The sequence below is a fragment of the Euleptes europaea genome, chromosome 12 (genome assembly GCF_029931775.1).
Source record: "Euleptes europaea isolate rEulEur1 chromosome 12, rEulEur1.hap1, whole genome shotgun sequence".
Taxonomy (NCBI): Eukaryota; Metazoa; Chordata; class Lepidosauria; order Squamata; family Sphaerodactylidae; genus Euleptes; species Euleptes europaea.
The window spans coordinates 9,320,247-9,346,254 of NC_079323.1; the positions used below are offsets into that span (position 1 = coordinate 9,320,247).

Here is a 26,008-nt window from a genome sequence, read left to right on the forward strand (position 1 = left end):
ATTTCTGGGGCATGGACGGGGGTCGCTCGCTGAGGCGAGGGGTTGGTCGCCGCCTAGAAGCTGCCGCCGCCGCCGCCAGAGGCCTGGAGGGGGCGGCGCCATGTTTGGCTGTCTGGTCGCCGGGCGGCTGGTGAGTGGCGGCCGAGTTTGAGACGGGGGTGGGGGGGTTGCGGGGGTGCGGTCTCCATGGAAACGAGAGCAGCCGTTGCCTTAGAAACCGTCGGTTGCTGGAGCGGGGGGAAGACGAGTTGGCTCCCATGACAACCTTCGCGGGATCGGGGGGGGGGCCCTTTGAGGGCTTCTTTAGAGAAGCAGCAGTTTTTTTTTTGGGGGGGTTGTAGTTCTGGAAGGTTCTCTGAGTCCCAGGAGGAAAGCTGCAGAAAGCATCCTAAATGCCCATTGCCGCTTCTCTTATTAGTTCTGAGACAGCAAGGTAGACTTCCTCTGAACGTGGAGGATCCACTTAAGTACTTTGGTTTAATAGTTCTTGATAGCCTTTTCTCCTTCTCCGTGAATGTATTGAGACAGCAAGGGAAGAGGTCTGCTGCAGTACAAGACAGCTCTGTGTGTTGAGTCCTTTCTTTCCTTTTATCCCTTAGAAGCTCCTTGATCAATTGATCTTGAGCAGCATATATCTAGTGCTGGAGGGATATAAGGACTGAAACAAATCTTGCCCCTGACAATGTAGCCTTGGAGTCCCTGTCGCTTAGTAAAAAAGGCATTATGTCAGTCACAGAGGCTTTGGATTTGTATGTTAAAAGGGGGGAAATATAGTGCGATCAAAGTTCCTCGTAAAAGCGGCCTTCCAAAAGGGCATGGGCTAATGAGTCAATAGAGCCAGAAGAGCAAGGGCAGATCCTGTCTTGAGTATGGTATATTCAGAATTCTGCCCTGCATCACCATAGAAGGGTTAGCATTCAATCTAGCCAAGCAAAAAGCTCTACAGAGACGAGGAGTTGTTAGATAATATGTATAGGCAGGCAGACCACGTGGAGGGGGTAGTGTGTTGAGTCAGTGGGGGAAAAGTCATGGTAAACGATAACGGGGACGGGATAGAACCATTGTGCTCTTGTGCTCCCAACTATGTGAAGCTATCAGATAAGCACCAAAGGGTGACGTGTTATGCCTTTGCCTGGAATTAGGATAAAAGTTCATTCCCCAGTACAATCGGGGCTCAGTCTTTTATGCTTGTTAAGGCGGCTGGGCCGCAGCTGTAATAAAACTGTTTTCTTGACTAAGGGTCTCGGGTCTCTCTCCTCCACGAACCTCCGTTTTCCCGCAACAGTTCTTCCTCCGCAGCAAAGTTGCCATTTATGCATAGGAGGTTTCGCCTTGGATTTGCCGCTCTCTAGATGCAGGCCGTTTATGCAGGGTCGATTTTGATGCTCGCTCAAAGCTGCTTTTTTAAACCCGCCCTTTGAAATGCCTGTTCACGGTCCCGATGCAAGTGGAGAAAGTCAAAATAAATTCCACCCCCAGCTCGCCTGCTCCTTCGTTTGCATAGTCATTAGCAATGGTCGTTTGCATAGCTAAGCCATGGCTGTGATTTTGCATGCTTCCTTGAGGGGATTCTTCGAGGTGGGGGCAGAGCATATATAAAAGGTCGCGTTAAAGGGGCTCTTAAGAAATAAGAAGCAGGTATGCTTTGCAGTGATGGCTGGAATGACTGTTCAGCGTGAAGAAATAAAAAAAAATATGCGGGGCACTTCAGCCTGAACGCGCTAATTACCAAGCATACACGGCCTTCTGCACACCATTTAAGCACTGGTTGACACTGCCTGCCAACGGGGGGGGGGGAGCGTTTGGTAACCCTATTACTGAATGATAGCAAAATATTCTGCAGTTGTAGCTCGAGTCTGATTAGATTGGGGATGTGAGGCCTTCCAAGTAGTATTCATTTTCCCGAGCGGTGTGCTTGGCTTCCTGTGTTCATCAAGGAATGCTTTTCACCTCCTGTTTCATTCCACTGTCCAGAAAAGATTGTGATTTGGTGAGGGGCAGTGGCTCGCAGAAGAGAGCCAGCATGGTGTAGTGGTTAAGAGCGGTGGACTCCAATCTGGAGAACCGGGTTTGATTCCCCACTCCTCCACATGAAGCCAGCTGAGTGACCTTGGGCTAGTCACAGTTCTCTCTGAACTCTCTCAGCTTCACCTTCCTCACAAGGTGTCTGTTGGGAGGGGAAGGGAAGAAGATCGTAAGCCGGTTTGATTCTCCTTAAAAGGTAGAGAAAGTCGGCATATAAAAACCAACTCTTCGCCTTCTCATGTGGCAGAAGCTCATGGATGATAACAGGCTTTCCTTTCGTAGGTGCAAACAGCTGCCCAGCAGGTAGCGGAAGACAAGTTTGTGTTCGACTTGCCCAACTACGAAAGCATCAACCATGTGGTGGTCTTCATGCTGGGGACCGTGCCTTTTCCCGAGGGCATGGGCGGGTCTGTCTACTTCTGCTTTCCCGATGAGAACGGGGTGGCCGTGTGGCACCTACTGGGCTTTGTGACAAATGAGAAACCGAGTGCCATCTTCAAAATTTCCAACCTAAAATCTGGTAAGAGTGGTGGGATGTGGTTCTGTTTGTCATTCCGTTCTAGCCCTCCTGTCTCAGAGCGAGCTAAGCTTTGTCTTGGGCATTGGAGCCTTGGAAGTATTTTGGTCTGTGTTACACATCTGCTCGAACAGATGGGAAAAAAGGTTGGTGTGGTGTGGGTGGTTGACCTGGTGTGCTTTCATCAAGGTCCTAAAGAGACAGGTGCTGTTATAAGGCCAGAACATCATGCTTCAGAGAAGAACCAACAGCCTGGTATCTCTTTCTCCACAGTCACATTGAATGCTATAAAACTCCTGCTACAACACCATCGAAAGTTGTGCTTCCCCAGTCCTGCAAGTAGGAGCTCAAGATGATGTGGGATAGGGGAACCTTGGAGTGTGCAGATGGTGCATTATGCATTTTAGATTTTTAACAGCTCAAATACTTGGGTCTGTGGCTTCTGATGGCAGCCATGCATTCTCAGTGGGAGGAGCCATGGTTCAGTGGCAGAGCACATGCTTTGTGTTTATTTACCTTTCTCCCCTGCGGGGACCCAAAACAGCTGACACCATTCTCCTCTCCTTAATGTTTAATCCTCACAACAACCCTGTCAAGTAGGTTAGACTGGGAGCTTGTGGCTGGCCTAAGGTCACCCGATAGAAATTCCATGGCAGAGTGGGGATTTGAACTTGGGAGTCTTGCAGATCTCAGCCTGACATTGTGATCACTACAACCACACTGGCTCTGCAGAAAAGGTCTCTTATTGAGTCCCTGACATCTCCAGTAAAAAGATCTCAGGCTGTCGGTATCAGGAAAGAAAGACCTTACTCTGCCCCAGGCCTGGAGAACTACTTCTGAATCGGGTGGACCACGCTGAGCTAGGAAGACTTGAGGTGTAAGGCGGCCAGAATGTTCCATTCTGATGTAAACTCACACCCTGTGCGATGTTTAGAAATTATTTGCATTTGCCTCAAATGGCTGGACAAAGCAAAACCAAATAAACGCATGGAGCGTTCAGCTGCCTTGTACTGCATCAAACCATTAGTCCATCTAGGTCAGTATTGTCTACTCAGACTGGCAGTAGCTCTCCAGGCTCTCAGGTAGAGGGAGTGACGAGGGGGGAGATTCTTTCCCATGTCACCTACTTCTCTTTACCTCAGGCAATTGAGTCACCAGAGGCTTTACTCAGTTCAACAATAAAACAACCGAATGTTATTGTATTTCACAGAGAAAGGAATGGGAGGGAAAACTAGTATTAAGGAAAGGGACAAAGTTTCTATACATATAGTGAGTTGCTCAACACATAAAGCACAGATGATATTTTATCTAATTTAGGTTTCCAACATTTTAAAGTACGGTAGCTTAGTCCCATAACCTGCACACACATAGGTTCATGTGTATACTCTGGTGCCTAAAACTAGGAAATGTGGAGATTCTCCCTTCTTTTTTCCTTTATCTCTCTGTGGAATTACTTCACAGCTTGTAAAGTAATTTTCACACAACGCTTGGGCCAGGAAGACCTCCTTGCCCAGAGGTTATTCCTCCCCTCAGTGACTAGAGTAGGGACCTTTCTCCCCAAACTCTCTTTCGTCACCCTTCAGGTTTGTGTCCCAATCACACTAGGCACAACCTATCACACTGGAACCCAGAGTCAAAGACCCCTTCTCTTCCAGCAGCTCAGAGTCTCTTCCCTTAAGCTCCGTCCACCTACAGTCACTGACAGGAATGATCCCTTAGTCCGTCACAGAGGTTCTTTCACATCACCTACTGCCTGGTTCTTTACCTGGCGATGCCAGGAATTGAACCTGGGACCTTCTGCATGTGAAGCGGAGGCTCTTCCACTGGGCCACAGGCCCCCCTTCCACTGCTCACATTTTTCTGTTTCCATTTGAACACACACATTTAATTTTCCTTCCTCAAAGCCAGCTTAATTATTTCCTTCCACTGCTTCCCCTTTGGCTGTTGCTAGACATTGTGGTGTTGAAATATTGTGATTTTGTTGTTGTTGTAAGCTATGATTTGGCGTTTATTAGGATGTGTTCAGAGTTGTGCTTCCACTGAGAGACTGGGTTGATGCATTAGGGCCACCTGTGGTGTCTTTTTTTTTTTAGGGGAGGGCAGCCACCATCCCTTTGGAGCCATGAATATTCCTCAGACACCAACGGTAGCCCAGATCGGGATTTCTGTGGAGCTGCTGGAAGTCTTGGCTCAGCAAACCCCCGTAGCTAGTGCTTCTGCATCATCAGTCAGTTCATTCACCGAGGTAATTGGGAAGCCCTTTGTTACTGGCCATTGTCGGCAAAGCAGCCTCTTTGCTTATCTAGATTTTTAAAATAAGATTTTATTTTTATATAAATATGAACACATGAAGCTGCTGTCTACTGAATCAGACCCTTGGTCCATCAAAGTCAGTATTGTCTACTCAGACCGGCAGCAGCTCTCCAGGGTCTCAGGAAGAGGTCTTTTATATCACCTACTTGCCTAGTCCCTTTAACTAGTGATGCCAGGGATTGAACCTGGGACCTTCTGCATGCTAAGCAGAGGCTCTACCACTGAGCCACGGCCCCTCCACAACAGAACAGAAAAAAAAGAATAGAAACCATATCCAACCACAATTACAGTTACTCGTAAAGAAAAAAGAGAACAAAATACATGTAGTATAATAGACAATGATATAGTAGACAATAAAAGTTGATAGCAACAATTAGCAGGAAATAATGATATAATAATGAGCGTTAAATCGTGATTATCTTGATAATAAATCATAAGTTACCCTATACAAAACTTGATAAGCACGATAAAAATGTTAGACAATATTATAGGATGAATTGTAGTGCAATTTTTCAATACCATTTATCAGGATTATTAATAATTCATTTATATCATTTCAACAACTTCATTCTGTGCTCTCCATTTTTTTAGAGAAAAATAAGTAGTATGCTTTCCATTTGTCTTGAAATTCTTTGGTCTTTTATGTAATTCTGCTTGGAATTGCACTGTAAAATCTTTCGCCACATGGTGGGTGTGTTTATAGATACCTTTTTTACAAAAGAAAATCGACAACTTTTAACACTGGTAAAAAAAATCTCTTTTAATGAACACGTGAACTCCTCTTTCATTGCTTTGACATGTGGTGGTCTTTGCAACAACATATTAGAACAGTGGTTGGCACCTACCTATTCAGGTCAGGGCATAACAACATACCAGTTTCAGCCATTACAATGAACCACAGTTTGTGTAGCAGTCTCTGATTAGTTAGCTGCACGTAAGTAACATTTCTTGGCTCGTGAGTCAACTTTAATCTGTCTCCTTGCTGCCTTCTTGCTGCCGTCTCTATTTCAAGGTGGCTATGAGGGAGCAGAGCCGCTCGACAAACTGTGGCTTGTGCAGTCAGAGAGCCCAGCACCCCACAATTGTTACAAAGGGTTACAAACCAGCTTCGAGTGTGAGATCCCATGTTGGTGCTAACCAGCAAACCCTGGTTGGTTGGATTATCTGTGTTCAAATTTCACAAGTAACTGAGGTGTGATGCAAACCTCAGTTACCAAGATGTCCGAACACATCTCTCTCATACTAATACCTTGGCTTTTTCTTTGTTTGTGTGTGTGTGTCAGATTTAGAGCTGGCTTGCTTATCGGAGTTCCTGAAAGCAGCTTACGAACTTGAAATCCATATATAATGATCAAAATTATGCTTCCTTTTCCAAACAAGGGCACTTCACTATACTTTTAGTCCCTTTTGCGAAATGCTTTTTAAACCATTGAAAAAGGCTGCTCACACGCTAATCAGTGTCTTCTTTTTTTTTGCATTTCAGTTTACACAAAAGATGCTCGACAATTTTTATAACTTTGTTTCATCATTTGCCGTCACTCAGGCCCACATGACTCCCAACCCCTCTGAAACTTTCATTCCTGCCAGCGTAGTTCTGAAATGGTAAGGGAAAAGAAAATTTTGTCTCGAGCAATGCAAAGTCTCCCGGAAGGTTGAATGATAATTGCATCAACTATTTTAGTATTGAACCTGCCTCCCCACCCTCACCCAGCTCAAGATGACCCCTGAAATGGGGGATAGTAGACTCCCGGGGAATAGCTGGGTCGGTGGGTGGGAGTCAGGGGCCTGTTTAGGGTTGGCTGAGCTGGCAAATGTCTCCCTCATTTTCCATCCATGGAACATTTAGGCTGGTATCCAAGACACGGAGAGGAACAGGCTGTTCATTGGAAGACCTTGTGTTTTGTGGAATGGCTGGGGGAATTGCATGGTGTCCCTTGCAGAGGCACATGAACATAAGAAAGGCCATGCTGGATCAGACCAAGGCCCATCAAGTGCAGCAGTCTGTTCACACAGTGGCCAACGAGGTGCCTCTAGGAAGCCCACAAACAAGACGACTGCAGCAGCACTATCCTGCCTGTGTTCCACAGCACTTAAGATAATAGGCATGCTCCTCTGATCCTGGAGAGAATAGGTAGGCATCATGACATAGTATTCATTTTGATTAGTAGCCATGGATAGCCCTCTCCTCCATGAACATGTCCACTCCCCTCTTAAAACCTTCCAAGTTGGCAGCCATCACCACATCCTGGGGCAGGGGCCTCAACAATTTAACTATGTGTCGTGTGAAGAAATACTTCCTTGGTTCAGACCCTTAATTAAAAATTACGACCAAGGCAGCATTCAGCTGCATCAGGTCCCCTGCTCTCCCTACCCCACACACATTGTGCAGACAGAACTGGCTAGTACATTCAGAAGGCCCATTTAAGTGCCATCAGTAGTGGAGAAGGGGGAATTGGCTCATGAAAACTAGCCTAGGGGGGATCCCCTGTGTGCATGCAAAAAGGGAATGATCAAGCCCATAACTTCTGATTTTTTTTCTCCTCCTTAAATCTCACCCTTAATAACTGGAAGGTTAAAGTGGGCGATGTACAGTAAAACTTGAGTTGGGTCCCCTTCTTTCTTCCAGGTACGAGAATTTCCAAAGACGGCTAACTCAGAACCCTTTCTTTTGGAAAACATAATCCTAAATCGAGTGGCTTGAGGTGCACTCTAACAACAATTGCATCTCAAGGATCAAGCAGAAAGAGCCTGCCAAAAAAATCTGGATGGAATAATTGCAAGGCCAAGCAGATGGGAAAACGCAACTTTTGGAACATCTTTGGGACTTAGTTTACAATTAAAGCCCTTAAAAATAGTCATTATAGGTTGGAGCTTTTGCTGTGGTTGTTGAAAATGCTGCAACAATAACAAATGGATTATTTGGCATATATAAAATTATTGCCGTTGTGCCATCAAATCAAGTAAACAAAAACAAAGCTCCCTGTTTACGCCTTCTTTGATTCCTTTGGGTCTGACATATTACGCATTTACAGTTTGCAAATAAATGTTTGTTAAAAGCCTATGTCCCTTTTTGTGTGTGTGTGGTGTTTGATGGTTACTCTTGAATAGTTCCAGCTTGGTAAATGGGATTGGCTTGCCTGGTATTCATGCTCCTACCTTCCCCTGGATTACGTGGAATTAATTTATGGATGGCACAGGCGATCCCGATCTTGTCAGATCTCAGAAGCTAAGCAGAGTCGGTTTGTACATGGATGGGAGACCTGCAATATGCAAATATTTGAATTACGCTCAGTTCTGCCTATCTAATTGCAGCGTCCGGCTTGAAAGTGTTGCACACCTTTACACAGGAAGAAGCTGGTCAAGTAACAGCAATTCTTCTCTTGATGCAACCTATGGGGTCCATGCACAGCAGTAATGCTTGAGAGGATGCCAAGATGTTATTAATAATAGCCCAGTAATAATGCTTAAATTATTTCACTTACATGACTCCACTCATTTCTTTGAACATAAGGCTATGCTGGATCAGACCAAGGTCCAGCAGTCTGTTCATGCAGTGGCCAACCAGGTGCCTCTAGGAAGCCCACAAACAAGACAACTGCAGCAGCACCATCCTGCCTGTGTTCCACAACACCTAATATATTCAGCATGCTCCTCTGATCCTGGAGAGAATAAGTATGCATCATGACTAGTATCCGTTTTTACTGGTAGCCATGGATAGCCATGAACATGTCCACTCCCCTCTTCAAGCCTTCCAAGTTAGCAGCCATTACCACATCCTGGGGCAGGGAGTTCTGCAATTTCACTATGCGTCGTGCGAAGAAATACTTTTTTATTTGTTCTGAATCTCTCACCCTCCAGCTTCAGCAGATGACCCCGTGTTCTGATATTATGAGAGAGGGAGAAAAGCTTCTCCCTGTCCACTCTCCAAACCATGCATAATTTTCTAGACCTCTATCATGTCTCCCCTTAACCGCCTTCTTTCCAGGCTAAACAGCCCCAAGCGTTTTAACCGCTCCCCATCGGGCAGTTGCTGTAGCCCCCTGATCATTTTGGTTGCTCTTTTCTGCACCTTCTCCAGCTCTGCAATATCCTTTCTTAGGTGTGGTAACCAGAACTGTAAACAGTTGGGCTATTTACTCAACGTAGCATTCAAACGATTGGATCAGAGCAGCCGCCTCTCTTCTGAAGGTTTTTAAAATAAAGGCATCAAACCGGCCTGCTCTATGATTGGCTCGGGGCCCATATCTTATTTGCTGTTGCCCCTGCCAATCACCCGCGGTCTTTTATTCCTGTTGCCCTTTCCTGCACCCTGCCAGCCAATGAGCTTCTGCCCTCCAAGGCTTTCAAGCTTGGAGGGGCGGGGCGCTCCTATTATGACGTCTCCCCTAGTAACTGTGAGGTAGGCCGGCGTCCTAGAGACGGCCCGCCCCCTCCCCTTCATGGCCCCGCCCCCTTGACTCTGCATTCTCAGCGCTCGACCATCGCCGCTTTGCTAACTTTCCCTCCGCTCCGTTGTGGGTATTGATGAGGAGGAGCAGAAAAAGAGGGCGAAGGCAATGGGGGAGAGTCTGTCCCGGCTGTGCTTGAAAGCCACGTGAAAGGGGCCAGGGGATGTGACAGGCTGCCCCTCTCCCCCTTGGGCGAGCCTCCCCGAAGCAGCGCAGTCTACCTGCAGAACGTCGGCTCACGCTTTGGCGAGGATGCGAAAATGCTGGACACCATCCACACTGCGATCCTAGAGAGGGGTGGCAAGAGCCTGTTTTTCACACTCTCCAAGCTCACTTCAGAGGGTAAGCCATCCTTGGCAGGTTTGCATCGTCACAGCAGGGGGTGAGCTGAGCCATGCGGTGGGAATGATACACATGACTATTATTGTATAGCTATTGGTAGTGTACCACAGTGAAGAAAGTGGATAGGAAGAAAATAGATTCCTTTGAAATGTGGTGTTGGAGGAAAGGGTGACGGATTCCGTGGACTGCCAAAAAAACACAAAAAACAAATCAGTGGGTTATAGATCAAATCAAGCCTGAACTGACCCTAGAAGCTAAAATGACTAAACTGAGGCTGTCGTATTTTGGTCACATCATGAGACTAGAAGAGTCACTGGAAAAGACAGTCATGCTAGGAAAAGTTGAGGGCAGCAGGAAAAGAGGAAGACCCAACAAGAGATGGATGGACTCAATAAAGGAAGCCACGGTGCTCAGTCTGCAAGATCTGAACAAGGCTGTCAAAGATAGGACATTTTGGAGGACTTTCATTCATAGGGTCGCCATGAGTCGGAAGCGACTTGACGGCACTTAACACGCACACACAGTGTACCATTAATATACACGGCACTTTAAAGAGTGTTGGGGTGTGTGTGGAAACAGAGAGGTTTCTGCCCTGGGGAGACGGTGGGGGGACAGGGAAAGAGATGGCTTTGTGTAGGGGTCCTGGGATAAAGTGGGGGGGGTAGTGAGGGAGATTGGGCGGAATCGTTTTTGGAAGCAGGGCATGTTATAATAGGTCCTCATGCAACTCTGAGCCACCTTTTTCCCGTCTGCCCCATGATTTCACTTTTTTACAAGAGAGTTTGCAAGTGTACTTTTGCATCCCTTTTAGCCCTGAGCTGCTATTTTAACCCCCCCCCCATGATATAAAAACGACAGCTGTTTTCTCAGCACAAGGCAGGGCAGACTGCCAGGTCGCCGACTCTAGGATAATGTAGCTTTCCTGGCAAGCATTGGGATACTTTCTGTACGGTCCTATGCATTTGTCATATTAACCCCATGCTTTTCCTGCCACCCTTTCCCTTCTCCGTGATCTTTCCCCCACTGCTGAAATTTAGTTTGGAAGCTCCTCTGGGGCAGGGATCCACCTTTTTTTGCCCTGCAAAATGACATGCATGTCCGTGTAGGTAACAATAATGATAACATGAAATACTTTTGAAGGCATGTTGAGTGAAAAGGAGTGTATTTTTAGTCTGTGCTTTCTTTTTGAAGGTGGCAGTTTTCAAAAGAATGACTTGTTGGGGGAGTCACTAATGTGAGGCCCCCCATAAGGATCCCCCCCACTTTAAGTGTACTCTGGGGTCTTATTGCTTATGCATTTTTCCCCCTCCAAATACAGCTACTGAGGCTGCTTTTAGTGTGTGTGGGGGGGAGCTCTTTAACCTTTTCTGCACTTGCTGTTTTTCTGCTGAAAAATGCCATCCCTGAGCTGCTTGTAACCCCACTGAGCAACATTTAAAAGTACTGATATCCCCACCCCAAAAAAAGAGATCAGAAAAGTATGGAGGGGTGGTGTTTTTCAGTAGGAAAATGCCTCCTCCCACCACGTAGATCTGCCCTCAAAGCATTCTGATTGCCGTGTGCACGTCCCAACTGAAGTGAATTCCTTTAAAAATCATATTATTTTCAATGAGAAAACGGAGTCGTGTTTTCCAGCTCATATTTAGGAGAGCTCTGGCTTAGATCCCTGAGTTTCCAGCTGATGTATAAACATGCCGATATTGGTGTGGCTAAATGGGGAACCTGATGTAACCTAAGGAACCCTTTCTTAGACATATACACACACCCTTTGTAAACTTTGTTCTTATTTGAGTCACCATTGATCTCTTGCAAAGTTTATCTTGCTTATCTCATTTTCAGATCTCAGTTGTCTGAGCAGCTCAGCTTTTGCAGTGTATCAGTCTTAGGTGCCTATAATATTGTTGTTCAGGGAATCTAGGTGAAAATAAGCACATCTGGAAGCAACAGATGCAATTTTGCTTAGTGGCAAAACTTTAAAGTCAGTAAATCAAATTTAAAAAATGATATTGAGGTGGATAGATCAACCCTGTTTCCTAAAATATCGGTCTGATATTGGAAGCGTGGGGAGCTATATATAGCCAGAGAGAGGCTTCTGATAACCCGGGCAGTAGTTCCATCTCTATTTACAGGAACAGGACGTTCTATAATGCATGATAAAACCTGAATTCCTTTTCTGTTTCAGAGGTCTTTAGTATTTGGGACACCGTTTCTGAATTTGTTGAAAAGCATCTTTCCATGAATAAGGTGAGAAAGTTCCTTTATTCCGTTCCTTGCATTTTTATTTATTAGATTTTAAAGTCTCACCGTACCTTCAAGGAGCTTAAGCCCTCCCCAAATTTATCCTTTCAGGTGAGGCTGTAAAAATTGACTGACTCAAGGTAACCCAGTGAGATTCTTTGCAGAGCAGAAATCTGAACCTCCCTAGTCTAACCACTACACCATGCTGCCTCTATCAATTATTATGTGACTTAAAAATTTGAAAATTCTAGTAAGAGTTGCCACCGTCTGCCTACCATTAAAGGAACAGACATACATATCAAAATTGTAGGTGTATTTTTAAAAGGCACGTGCGAGCAAATCATATATATCTCAAATAATTCACAACAGCTGACCTTTCTCCCTGTATTATCCTTGCCATTTCCAGTGGAAAGGATCAAATAGTAGGTGATGTGAAAGACCTCCACCAGAGCCGATGCCAGTCAATACTGACCGCGATAGACCAATGGTCTGATTCAGTATAACAGGACCAGGCAGTAGGGGATGTTGAAAGACCTGCCTGAGACCTTGGAGAACGGTTGCCAGTCTGAGTAGACAATACTGACCTTGATGGACTGATGGGCTGACTCAAAGTAAAGTAGCTTCATGTGAGTTCTTGTCTGTCTGGTGTAGTGGTTAAGAGCGGTGGTTTGGAGCAGCAGACTCCGATCTGGAGAACCAGGTTTGATTCCCCAGTCCTCCATGTGAGCGGCAGACGCTAATCTGATGAACTGAATTTGTTTCCCCACTCCTGCATACAAAGCCAGCTGGGTGACCTTGGGCAAGTTACAGCTCTTAGAGCTCTCTCAGCCCCATCTACCTCACATAGGGTTGCCAGGTCCCTCTTCGCCACTGGTGGGAGCTTTTTGGGGCAGAGCCTGAGGAAGGTGGGGTTTGGGGAGGGAAGGGACTTCAATGCCATAGAGTCCAATGGCCTAAGCAGCCATTTTTTGCAGATGAACTAATATCCATCGGCTGGAGATCAGTTGTAATAGCAGGAGATCTCCAGCTATTACCTGGAGATTGGCAACCCTAACCTCACAGGGTGTCTGTTGTGGGGAGGGGAAGGGAAGATGATTGTAAGCCAGTTTGAGCCTCCCTTAAGTGGTAGAGAAAGTCAGCATATAAAAGCCAACTCTTCTTCTTCCTCCTCTTCTTCTTCTCCCTCCTCCCCTGGAGACAATGACTGCTTTGGAGGGTGGACTCTATGGCATCACAGCCCTGCTGAGGTCCCTCCCCTACCCAAACCATGCCCTCCCCAGGCCCCACCTCCAAATATCCAGGAATGTCTGCTCTGGAGTTGGCAACCCTAGCTGCCCAGGCATTTTCTGCCCAGGGCTCATCAAAACCTGAAACCGACACTGTGCCGCTGGGCTCCTGTTTTATTTTGCTGCTCTGGACTAATGTGGCTCTCCCATCTGGCGTTATCGTCTTTTCCAGGGTGTCTTAATACCAGGGTTGGGCACGTTCTCCTTCTTAAGGCAGAAGCTTGAAATCGGGGCCAATAAGCAAATCCTTGTCCAACGGCCTGTGTTCCTCCTCTCTGAGAAACTTGTGCAGACCCATGGATTGAAACGTAACAAAATACGCACTCCCGGTAAGAAGTTTGGCTTTCCCCTCCTACCGTGTCCGCAGTGAATCACTAAGCAACCACCGAGTCATGCAAGGACAAAAGTCTTTTCTAAGAGGCTAGTAAGGCTATGGCCTGTTGGTACTGAGGACAGCAACAGATGTTTTTGGAAAGTTAGACAGTGGGCGGCAGTGCTTTTAAAAGGAATTCTGCAAAAAAAAAAATGGTCCTGATGTTTTATGGCACGGTTTAGGCTGAGCCAGGGAAAAAAGGTGTGATGAGCACGTACTGGCCAGTACTGGTGCCGTCAGCAACACCGACAAGTGCTGAACGTTTACAGCACGAACGTGCAGCTTCTTTTAAAACGTTTTTGATTACTTTTTTTTTGCCAGGGTGGAAGGATAAAAATGAATGTGTACCCATAAATGTTCAGTTATTGATTTAAAAAAAAATCAGTGTGTTTGACACATGAGGAAAGGGCCAAAATTGAGGGCTGCCCTTGGCAACTCACTAGCATTTGACTTCCTCCATGTGGACTAGCAGCAGTAGGGGGCTAGGTATTGCTCTGCATTCCTGCATGTGGTTTGTGGATGATATGGATTGCTGATCACCTGAAAATCGGGAGATCTGAGAATACCAGAAATACCTGAGAGAGCAAGCCGGTCCAAAGCCTGTAAAGACCATTCTGTTACTTCTTTACTCTTTGAATTGGTGGTATCATAGGGAGGGAGGTAAGAGGAGACATTAACCAGGTGGTAATGAATAAAGCAAGGTAGGACTCCAAATAAGAGTAGGCAGGAATATGAGCCAGGATAGACAGCTTAAGCCATAGCCAGGATAGGTCCATAGCCAGATTGACAGCTTAAGCCATAGTCGAACAAGTGGGATTGGTCTTAGCTAAATGACTCTAGGGTTGCCAGCTCCAGGTTTGGAAATACCTGGAGATTTTGGGGAGTGGAGCCTGAGAAGAATAGGGTTTGGGGTGGGGAGGGAGTTCAGTGGGGCATAATGCAACGGATTCCACCTTCCGAAGTAGCCATTTTCTCCAAGGGAGCTGATTTCTGTCGCCTGGAGACCAGTTGTAATAGTGGGAGATCTCCAGCCACCACCTGGAGGTTGGCAACCCTAAATGACTCTCATGATCACTTATGGCGTTGTGGAGGGGGGTGACGGCTTAGGCTGGTTTACACATGCAGCAAGATGAGATGATTAGAATAGATGGCACCACCGCAGATGGTGGAGTCTGGGTTTCAGTGTCCCTCCATATTAGGGTTGCCAACTCCAGCATGGGAAATTCCTGGAGGTTTGGGGGCGGTGCTTGGCTAAAGTAAAGTTTGGGAAAGGGGGAGGAGCTCAGCAGGGATAGGATGCCATAGAGACCGACCTCCAAAGCTGCCATTTCCTCCAGGGGAACTCTCCTCTGTAGTCTGGAGATCAGCTGCAATTCTGGGGGGACCCCAGGCCCAACCGGGAAGTTGGCAATGCTACTTTGCATAATATACCCTTTCTTGCAAGCAGAAAGCTAGCCCCAGAAGGAAAAGGGTTCTACCACTCCCCTTTTCTTGCTGTGCTAGTTTTGGACTTATGGGCGCATTCCTTCATGACCTCCAATGGTGCGGTCTGTTCACCACCTCATTTAGGATTGCCAACCTCCATGTACTAGCTGGAGATCTCCCGCTATTACAACTGATCTCCAGCCGATAGAGATCAGTTCACCTGGAGAAAATGGCGTCTTTGGCCATTGGACTCTATGGCATTGAAGCCCCTCCCCTCCCCAAACCCCACCCTTCTCAGGCTCTGCCCCCAAAGCCTCCCGCTGGTGGCAAAGAGGGACCCGACAACGCCAACCTCATTCTTTTGCATATGTGAACAAGACCTATGACAGAACAGTTTGCTACACGACTGGGGGAGGGAGGAACTTGGGATTGTCCAACAAGCCCTTTGCCTTTTTAACCACTGCACTGCCTTCATGGTAGATGCAGGTGTGAGTTGAGCCTTTCCAGAGGAGCCCAAAACCAGGTGAAGGTGGTGAGACTTCTAGTTCTTTGGCCAAAATGTGAGTTGTCAAGGACTCCATCTCAGGAGGTTCTCGGTGAGCTCTTCATAATGTGTTCCTATGAAGTCCTGGGTCGTATACCAGTGTGGTGTAGTGGTTAAGAGCGGTGGTTTGGAGAGGTGGACTCTAATCTGGAGAACTGGGTTTGATTCCCCACTCCTCCACAAGAGTGGTGGATGCTAATCTGGTGAAGCAGGTTGCTTTCCCCACTCTTACACATGGAGCCAGCTGGGTGACCTTGGCCTAGTCACAGCTCTCTCAGCCCCACCTACCTCACAGGGTGTCTTGTGGGGAGGGGAAGGGAAGGTGATTGAAGAAGAAGAGTTGGTTTTTATATGCCGACTTTCTCTACTACTTAAGGGAGACTCAAACCAGCTTACAATCACCTTCCCCTCCCCACAACAGACACCCTGTGAGGTAGGTGGGGCTGAGAGAGTGTGACCAGTCCAAGATCACCCAGCTGGCTTCATGTGGAAGAGTGGGGAGACAAATGCAGTTCGCCAGATTAGCCTCCGCTGCTCATGTGGAGGAGTGGGGAATCAAACCCTGTTCTCCAGATCAGAGTCCACCGCTCCAAACCACCGCTCTTAACCACTACACCGCACTGGTTTGATTCTCCCTTAAGTGGTAGAGAAAGTCGGCCTATAAAAGCCAACTCTTCTTCTTCAAATCATTTCTCCCCACCATTGTCTTTCCCTCCCAACCCTCCAAATCAGGTGATATCCCGATCGTTCAGCTGAACTTCATTGTGCTGTCCTTGGAGGGCCCCTTTAACAGGGAGGTCGTGGAAGGATGCGTGCGAGAAACCCTCTTGTTTTTCTCGCGGTCCATCGCCAACAAGCAGAACGTGGAGTTCACATTCAAGGGGATCGGCGTCCTCATCATCCGGGACAACAGAGTGAAAATGAAATTCTACAAAGACTTCCTTCAGGCCATGGATGGGAGTGGGACTTTGCTAAAAGCACTTTCCAACGTAAGTTCATAAGAACCTAAGAAAAGCCCTGCTGGATCAGACCAAGGCCCATCAAGTCCAGCAGTCTGTTCACACAGTGGCCAACCAGGTGCCTCTGGGAAGCCCACAAACAAGACAACTGCAGCAGCAGCAGCATCCTGACTGGGTTCCATTATAGCACCTAATATAATAGGCATGCTCCTCTTATCCTGGAGAGAATAGGTATGCATCATTAGTATCCATTTTTAATAGTAGCCATGGATAGCCCTCTCCTCCATGAACATGTCCACTCCCTTCTTAAAGCCTTCTAAGTTGGCAGCCATCACCACATCCTGGGGCAGGGAGTCCACAGTTTAACTATGCTTTGTGTGAAGAAGTATTTCCTTTTATCAGTTTTTAATCTCTCACCCTCCATCTTCAGCAGATGACCCTCTGTTCTAGTATTATGAGAGAGGGAGAAAAGCTTCTCCCTGTCCACTCTCTCCATACCATGCATAATGTTATAGACTTCTATCTTGCCTCCCCTTAACCGCCTTCTTTCCAATCTAAACAGCCCTAAGCATTTTAACCGCTCCCCATAGGGCAGTTCGTACCTTTCCTCTTGGGTGCCCGTGAACAACATAAAATCTCTGCTGCTGACATAGCTGACTTTTATATACCATATAAAGGTGTTAAGAGTTCTTCAATGTCTTGTTGAAAACCCTACAACAATTTTGTGGTGGTGGAAAGTGCTGTCAAGTTGCAGCCAATTTACAGGCAACCTCTTAGGGTTTTTAAGGTAAGAGATGAGCAGGGGCGGTTTGCCATTGCCTGCCTCTGCATAGCAACCCTGGAATTTCATGTTGGTCTCCCATCCAAGTAGTAAACTGGGCCAACCCTGTTTAACTTAGAATCATAGAGTTGGAAGGGACCACCAGGGTCATCAAGTCCAACTCCCTGCACAATGCAGGAAATTCTCAACTACCTCCCCCACACACACCTAGTGACCAGAAGATGCCCAAGATGCCCTCCCTCTCATCATCTGCCTAAGGTCACAGAATCGGCATTGCTGACAGATGGCCATCTAACCTCTTCTTAAAAACCTCCAGGGAAGGAGAGTTTACTACCTCCCAAGGAAGCCTGTTCCACTGAGGAACCGCTCTAACTGTTAGAAAATTCTTCCTAATGTCTAGACGGAAACTCTTTTGATTTAATTTCAACCCGTTGGTTCTGGTCCGACCTTCTTGGGCAACAGAAAACAACTCGGCACCATCCTCAATATGACAGTCCCTCAAGTAAGTACTTGAACATGGTTATCATATCCCCTCTCAGTCTTCTCCTCTTCAGGCTAAACATACCCAGCTCCTTCAACCTTTCCTCATAGGACTTGGTCTCCAGACCCCTCACCATCTTTGTTGCCCTCCTCTGGACACGTTCCAACTTGTCTACATCTTTTTTAAATTGTGCTGCCCAAAACTGAACACAGTACTCTAGTTGAGGTCTAACCAGAGCAGAGTAAAGCGATACCATCACTTTGCGTGATCTGGACACTATACTTCTGTTGATGCAGCCCAAGACTGCATTTGCCTTTTTAGTTACAGCATCACACTGCTGACTCATGTTCAGTGTTTGGTCTACTAAGACTCCAAGATCCTTTTCACACACACTACTGCTCAGACAAGTCTTCCCCATCCTATAATTATGCATTTGATTTTTCCTACCTAAATGCAGAACTTTACATTTGTCTTTGTTGAAGTGCATGTTATTTGTTCTAGCCCACTTCTCCAGCCTGTCAAGATCATCCTGCATCTTGGCTCAGTCTTCTACCGTATTTGCTACCCCTCCCAATTTAATAATCTGCAAATTTAATAAGCATCCCCTCTATTCCTTCATCCAAATAATTTATAAAGATGTTGAACAACACAGGGCCCAGCACAGATCCCTGAGGAACTCCATTAGTCACTTCTCTCCAAGTGGATGAGGAACCATTAACTAGCACTCTTTGGGTATGATCTGTCAACCAGTTGCAGATCCACCTAACAATAATAGGATCTAAACCACATTTTCCCAACTTCCCAACTTCTGAGATATGATGAGCTCAGGCTAGCCTGGACCATCCAAGGGTGTTCTCATACTCCAGTATAATAAGGGGTTTCTTTTCTTTTTTTTATTAAATAACCCATTGTTTTCAGGAAAAAACCCTGCTCCTAGCTTACAATCACTTCCTTATTTGCAAGAAGCCCTATGAAGAACAGGCAAGGTGTCTTGCCAGATCACACCAAAGTCAATTTACTTAGTTTTCACAAAGCGGTCAACCAGATACGCCCGGAAAACCTACAAGAAAGGCATGAAGGCCAAAGCCTCCCTGCTCAACTCCTGGCATTCAAAAGCGTACTACTTCTGAGTGTTTTCTGTTGGTGGACCTCTCCTCCATAAATTTGTCAGATGCCCTTCTAAAGCCATCTAAACGATCACCAATCCTTGTGGGGGTGAATACCATAAGTTAATATACCTTATGGGATTCCTTTTGTCCTCCATGTAGAGGCCAGGGACGGGAGATTCAGTGTTGTCGTGCAGGGAGGCTTCAGTTCCTCTTCTCCGAAACGTCATCATGTTTCCAAGGTGAGTGTTTTTGTCCGATCTGCTTGTCTCTCTCGCATGATGGGAAATAGGCAAGCTTCAACCGTGGTCTATATGGCCAGGATCTTAATTATTTGCTTAAAATATTTCTATGCCACTTTGTCAGGTTCCTGTTTGAGATGGATTACACTAAAAAAAACATACAGTAAAAAATGCAAGCTGTTAAAAATACCGTAGGAGCCCAGTGGTGCAGAGTGGTAGGCTGCAGTACTGCAATCGAAAGCTCAGTCCCGACGGAAGTCGGTTTCAGGTAGCCGGCTCAAGGTTGACTCAGCCTTCCATCCTTCTGAGGTCGGTAAAATGAGTACCCAGCTTGCTGGGGGTAAAGGGAAGATGACTGGGGAAGGCAATGGCAAACCACCCCATAAACAAAGTCTGCCTAGTAAACGTCGTGATATGACATCATCCTACGGGTCAGGAATGACCTGGTGCTTGCACAGGGGGACTACCTTTACCTTTTTTAAAAATACAAGAATTGTGAGCAGCCCTGAGCCCTGTGGCCCTGGGGAGCGGGGTATAAGTCTAAAATAAATACATAAATAAATAAGAAAACACAAGCCATTAGACACTAGCATCATAAAAACTATCCATAAAACCGAGTAGACCATTAAACCCCTATTTGAAAGCTTGGCTAAAGATTGGCCTCCAAACAAAAGTAAAGTAGGTGCCAGGCAAGCCTCAAGGGGACGGGTGTTCCCAAGGCGAGGGGCCACTATGGAAAATGCCCTGTCTCTAGTCACCACCTGCCTCGCCTCTGAAGGCTCACAGAGAGCAGTGCTTGAGAGGCAGAACTTAACCAGTGGGCCAGTGTGGTGTAGTGGTTAAGAGCGGTGGTTTGGTGGACTCTGATCTGAATAACTGGGTTTGATTCCCCACTCCTCCACGTGAGCAGCGGAGGCTAATCTGGTGAACTGGATTTGTTTCCCCACTCCTCCACATGAAGCCAGCTGGGTGACCTTGGGCTAGTCACACTCTTTCAGTCCCACCTACCTCACAGGATGTCTGTTGTGGGGAGGGGAAGGGAAGGTGATTGTAAGCCGGTTTGAGTCTCCCTTAAGTGGTAGAGAAAGTCAGCATATAAAAACCAACTCTTCTTCCTCCTTCTCCTCAGGATGGGATGAGACCATCCTCAAGCCATTTAGGTAAGAACCAGCACTTTGAATTGTGCCCGGAAGCAGTTGGGGTACCCAGTGCAGATGTTTCAGCGCAGGGGTGATATTATCTTAGTAACCAATCGCTGACAGTACTCTGGCCACTGCAGTTTGGACCGATGGAAGTTTCAGAACCATTTTCAAAGGCAGCCCTGTGTAGCTCCACCGTCTTGAGTGTGGTGCAAAAGGCCCTTCAGTATTTCTGTCTCGTTTCTTTTGGGGGCAGGATGGCGAAGAAGGAAATGGAAACGATTGATGAAGAAGGAGAGCAGCCCAACAGAGAAAAGGAGCAGACAGAAAAAGAGAACAGCAAAAAAGGTAGTGCCCAAGTTGTCTCTTTGTACGCTCCTGGATGGTGCTTTAATCAGCGGGCGATAAAGATATGCCTGTCGCAGTGGATTCTCTGTAGGGTTGCCAGCTCTGGGTTGGGAAATACCTGGAGGTTTTAGGGGTGGAGCCTGGGGAGGGTGGGGTTTAGGGACGGGAGGGACCTCAGCAGGGTATAATGCCATAGAGTCCACCTTCCAAAGCAGCCATTTTCTCCAGGGGGACAGATCTCTGTCATCTGGAGATCAGCTGACATGGCAGGATTATCCAGCTCTGCCAGAGACTGACTGGAAGAAGGCAAGACCTCAATGGTAAATCATGCAGGGGTGCAGCAGGCTGCCTCTTCTATGAGTGGCTTACAAAAATTTGCCTGTTGTCTTGGGGCACCTTTGCAGCTCTTGATAGCATAGCTTATTCAGCAAGTGCTGGCTTAGAGCATTTAGTACAGGCTAGACACAGGCCATTTATGCAGGGGTATTTAGCTTGTGGTCCTGACCTGGATGGCCCAGGCTAGCCTGATCTCGTCAGATCTCAGAAGCTAAGCAGGGTCAGCCCTGGTTAGTATTTGGATGGGAGACTACCAAGGAAGACCAGGGTTGCTGTGCAGAGGAAGTCACTGGCAAACCACCTCTCTGTTAGTCTCTTGCCATGAAAACCCCAAAAGGGGTCGCCATAAGTCGGCTGCGACCTGGCGACACTTTACACACACACACACACACACACACACACACACACACACACACACACACACACACACACACATTTAGCTCGTGATCCCTGCTGGACTGCTTCAAGGCTTCCTTTGCATTATTCATGATTTTACCAACCTTTAGAAGTCACTTCGCTCCTGCCTCATTCTTTCCCCACAGTTGTAGGATGCTGTTTTATAACGAGTTTAAATTCAGCTTTGAGGCAAAAGCGAGGCCAATCCCCGCCATTTCCATGCATAGTCCTAACTTTGGGGTTCTGTCCCCACGCCCACTCTGGCTTCTCCCTCCCACATGTCTGTCCCTCCTGTCCAACCCCTTCCCTCAAAGCAAAGCACAAAAGAGGGAGTGAAACCTTCATGAGATGTGCAGGAAAGCACCAACCGAAGAGAGGCTGGAAGGCACTCCTGGCAGGGAGCTGCTGAAGAAAGGAGGGGAGGAATACCCAGCTTTTGTTACCGAAACTGCTCTTTGATTGGCGAAATTAGCATGAGCAGCGGCACTAATTTATTTATATAGCGGAATCACCCAATGTATACCAGAGTTGTTTTCAGTGAATCTCAGAATAATGACAGACTAAGGATTTCCAGATTAAAAGTGTTTATATATTCATTCATTCAGTGTTGCAAATACATACATATAAGAAACTAAGAATAAAAAGGAGGTAGGATTAGAGACGTTTCTCAAGGGAGAGGATGTTGTTGATTGGGTAATACGTTACCGATCTGGAAGTGGAGATGTCCAAAATCCGTGGCATATAGGTACAAAATAAAATATAGCGGGGGATGGGAGAGGGATGTATCGGAGCCTTGGGCCAGCCAAGTCATCGGAAAGGAGGGGGTGTGGAGTTCCACAAAACTCAACACACACGGTAAAAGGAGGGAGAGGTAGGGCAGAACTTCTCTGCTTTGTCGGGGAGGGCAAAATATACCCTTCTCTGGGGTGTGCGGGGATTGAGATTCCCCAGATGGCTCCTGTCTAAAACAATAGGGATCAAAGACTTCGGCTACAGCGATCGGGCAGAGTGACAATTTGTAAACTAAGCTGGCACCAATGATTTGCATATCTCCGGGATGGCTTGACTTGATCTTCTCATGTTCGACAATACCTCAGGAAGGTGTGAATTTCTACACTCCAGGGATGCGGCAGAGGAGTTCTTCCTAGATGTTAATGCTGATTGCGGCGGATGTTTTTCTCACAGGATACTGGGGGTGGAACAGCAGGAGAGGGTGACATGATGCTCTCGCCTCGGTGTTATGGCTTCCCTTTGGATCAGGAGACAATCAGGATCATGGCTTCCCTTTGGCTGGTTCTGCAGGGGTGACCCGGTCTCTTGTCCTGGACAGCCTGGTAATGCAGCGGAGCGCTAGCCCAGAGCAGCAGGCTATTAACGCTTAGATAGTACAGTGAGTCTCTGAGGGCGGAAGGTCAGGGAGCGCATGTGGCATCACTTTGCAAAAGCACATGCACAGACAGAGAGTAGTCCCTTGAAGAGCTGACCTGCCCCCTCCAAGTAAACTGCAACAAGGCTGCGTTTTCAGGAGGAAGGCCCCAGAAGCTCCATGATTCACTGTGAACATATAATTCATCACAAGGTACTCCTGGAATTTCTTCGGGGGTGGAGAAGCCCTCATGCATATGATGTTTGAGGATTCAGATCAGAAAACTGTGCAGCAAACCAAACACAAACTTCCCCTGCATAAATGACCATAATGTCTTAATTGTTTGCTGTTGCCGTGGGGATTTCTCACAAAACCCCTGCTCTCGTTTGTACAGAAAACCTTTCGCCGAAGCGCCTCCTCAGCCGCCAATCCCTTGCCCCAGCCAAAGTGACAGGGGTCAGTTTGACGGACGAGTTTGAGAAGAACCTGGGCAAAACACTCCCTCCAAGGTGAGACCGTGCCTTTGAGGACATCTGTATACGTTTTCATTGGCCTTTTAGGCATGGCAGTTTCCCTTGCCATCACCCCTCCAACTGCTTCGGGTCTTTGTTTTGATTATGCATGCTGTCTCCGACCGTCAGAGGTCGCCTCTGTCTCCCCCTGCATTTCCTGTGTTTTCAGGGACCTGTTTTATCTCAAATTTGGAAATAAATACAATTCAGATGGCACCACTCATGTTGAAACAATGACAAAGCAACCAGTCATGAAGGAGGAGTAGGGCAGGGATAGGAATAAGGAAGGGAGGCCAGCTATGTGGCACAGGATCCTTTTTCTCCATTCAAGCAAACTTGATCCTGCCTCTGGACGACAAGTCGCTGTCACAGTTCTCTTTGCTGAATGGGTTTTTTAATGTTTTAAGTGCTCAGCCGGAGATGCATGGGATGCCAGCCGTTGTACTCTCGGAGGGTGCTGACAAACACAGCCAGAGTATTGAGTTGCATGGAAGAGCATCTTCCGTTTTGAATAGGCAGGAGGAGATAAACTGGAGACCTCCTCAGTTACCCTCGGGGATGGTTCTGAGTTAACTTAGAGGCATCCTCATCTGAAGGGAAGCTCATCCAAATGGCATCCGCAATAGAAATGGCAAAGGTAGACTCGGAGATAGAATTACCGGCGCTTACTGCTTGGTGTTCTCTGTATTGAGATAATCTCCTTAAGCGTTCTTGACTTCCACAAGTGATGAGAGGTCCTTGGCATGGTATCAGGGGATTGAGTTTCCTTTGGGCGAGTGTGCACCAGAGCTGATGGTGTCCTTGTATTCATTTCTCCTTTCCCTTCACTTGCTAAAAAATCACTTTCCTTGTTGAAAGTAAAAGCAACTTGCAGGTGGTGGTTTTTCAGATGAAAAACGGGGTCAGGGAGAGATGGTTGAATGTCTCCTGGAAAACACAGCCCTGGCAGCTGCATTCTGTTACAAGAGAGAGAGAAAAACCAAGTGTCAGGAAAAAAGCATCTTGGAAATAATGGTGTATAGTTCCAGCTCGACTCGAGATGTGGAATGGCATGGCATAGTCTGATCTCATCAGATCTTGGAAGTTAAGCGGGTTGGTCCTTGGATAGGAGACCACCAAGGAAGACTCTGCAGAGGAAGGCAATGGCAAACCACCTTTGCTTCTCACTTGCCTTGAAAGCCCTTTGCTGGGGTTGCCATAAGTCGGTTGCAACTTGTACATACATACAGTTCCACTCTGAATTGCCCTTAAAAACCCTTGATGGGATAGTGGGAGATCTCCAGCCACCACCTGGAGGTTGGCAATCCCACCAATTGACTGCTGTGAATGATTTAGCCTGGAGGCAGAGGAAGGCAATGGCAAACCCCCTCCCCTTCTCATTTGCCTAATCTCCAGGCGGCAGAAAACAGTTCACCTGGAGAAAATGGCTGCTTTGGAAAGTGTATACAAAATCAGTATAGGAACACACAAATGTTATTATGTATAAATTTCATTTCAATATTTCTATATCATCAGAAATACAAATTTTATATCATCAGAAATACAAATACCTAGGACAGAATCCAATATTGCAATAAACAAATAAATTCAAAGTCCAAAAAGTACTTCTTCCTGAAGCCAACCTGTTACAAAGACAAGTCCATATCTGGATGTGTGTGTAACGTGCCATCAAGTCGCAGCCGACTTATGGTGACCCCTTATGGGGTTTTCATGACAAGAGACAAACGGAGGTGGGTTTGCCATTGTCTTCCTCTGCATAGCAACCCTGGTATTTCTTGGTGGTCTCCCATCCAAATACTAACCAGAGCTGACCCTGCTTAGCTTCCGAGATCTGACGAGATGGGGCTGTACCATGCTGCCTTCCCTCCCCATATCTGGATAGCTTCACAAAAATTCACAAGCTCCAGTCAATCCTTCACATGAGCATAGCTGTAGCTTCTCAAGTGGGTTATAAGCCAAGCACAAGCACATACGGTAATCTAGACATTCCACCGTTTCAACAGCAGACCTTCTTCAGTGTGCCATTAAATCAGCTTGTTGAAATAAAATGAAGTGCACCAATATACAATTTAAATCACTTCCTAACAGTATGTTACATAGAAAGCGTGAAGCGTACCTTACTTCCTCATCATTATATGCTGAATTGCATTCCATATTTGAAAAGACCAATGCAGTGTGAGGCGAAATAGTTTCTCCGTTGTGTGGGCAACTTTACTAACCTAGCATATAACATCTGCAGGTGCATATAAATCACAAATGAGAAGAATGATCCTGCCACAACAAGACAGTCTAGCAATCAGCTGACAGAAAGGTTACTAGCAGTACCCCTGTTGAAATGGCTCTTGGCATTGAGTGCCTGCAATTGTAACATTTATGAACATCGTTCTTATGAATAAGAACATGCACAAGGCGCGTATGGACAGTCTTATTTCTCAAGCAACTGAAGGAGGGCGCTTGGTGGCTCGAAAGGGACCTAGAAGCCAGCTTTACCCTTTTGCGTCTTTAATGGACCGTCATCCTTGCGCGCCCTTGGCTAATTGCCCATGTTATTTCAAATGTTCTGTATTGTTCTAATTTGTTTCTGTCCCTTTAAGCGCCACCACATTTGGTGCCTTGTTAATTTTGTGGGACTTATATGACAGCTGGAATCGCACGCCTTTTCTGTACGTGCTGCACTGTTTCTACTGAATATTTGTCCCCTTAACGCCATTACATTTGGCTTCTTGTCATTTTGTGGGATTTGAGTTAATAGAACAGCTGCATTTGTATGTTGCTGTTCGTACCTCAGTTTTAGTCACCTTTATTGGCATGATAATAGTAATAATAGTAAC

At 46.6% G+C, this 26,008-nt stretch overlaps 2 protein-coding genes across 2 annotated transcripts in view; both read left to right on the plus strand.

Annotated features, from left to right (window-relative positions):
• The first annotated feature begins 100 nt into the window (after nucleotides 1–100).
• HIKESHI (heat shock protein nuclear import factor hikeshi) lies at nucleotides 101–7,550 on the plus strand. Its single transcript, XM_056858081.1, has 5 exons — nucleotides 101–130; nucleotides 2,308–2,545; nucleotides 4,636–4,787; nucleotides 6,339–6,457; nucleotides 7,482–7,550. The coding sequence occupies exons 1-5, from the start codon at nucleotides 101–103 to the stop codon at nucleotides 7,534–7,536; spliced, it is 594 nt and encodes a 197-aa protein (XP_056714059.1). The 3' UTR covers nucleotides 7,537–7,550.
• A 2,013-nt stretch (nucleotides 7,551–9,563) lies between these two features.
• Nucleotides 9,564–26,008, plus strand: part of CCDC81 (coiled-coil domain containing 81) — a 32,784-nt gene continuing 16,339 nt past the window's right edge. The window contains exons 1-7 of the mRNA XM_056858641.1: nucleotides 9,564–9,645; nucleotides 11,828–11,889; nucleotides 13,342–13,498; nucleotides 16,244–16,500; nucleotides 19,001–19,080; nucleotides 20,476–20,567; nucleotides 23,060–23,174. Of these exons, the coding sequence (XP_056714619.1) occupies nucleotides 9,564–9,645; nucleotides 11,828–11,889; nucleotides 13,342–13,498; nucleotides 16,244–16,500; nucleotides 19,001–19,080; nucleotides 20,476–20,567; nucleotides 23,060–23,174 (845 nt within the window). The remainder of the gene's footprint in view (nucleotides 9,646–11,827; nucleotides 11,890–13,341; nucleotides 13,499–16,243; nucleotides 16,501–19,000; nucleotides 19,081–20,475; nucleotides 20,568–23,059; nucleotides 23,175–26,008) is intronic.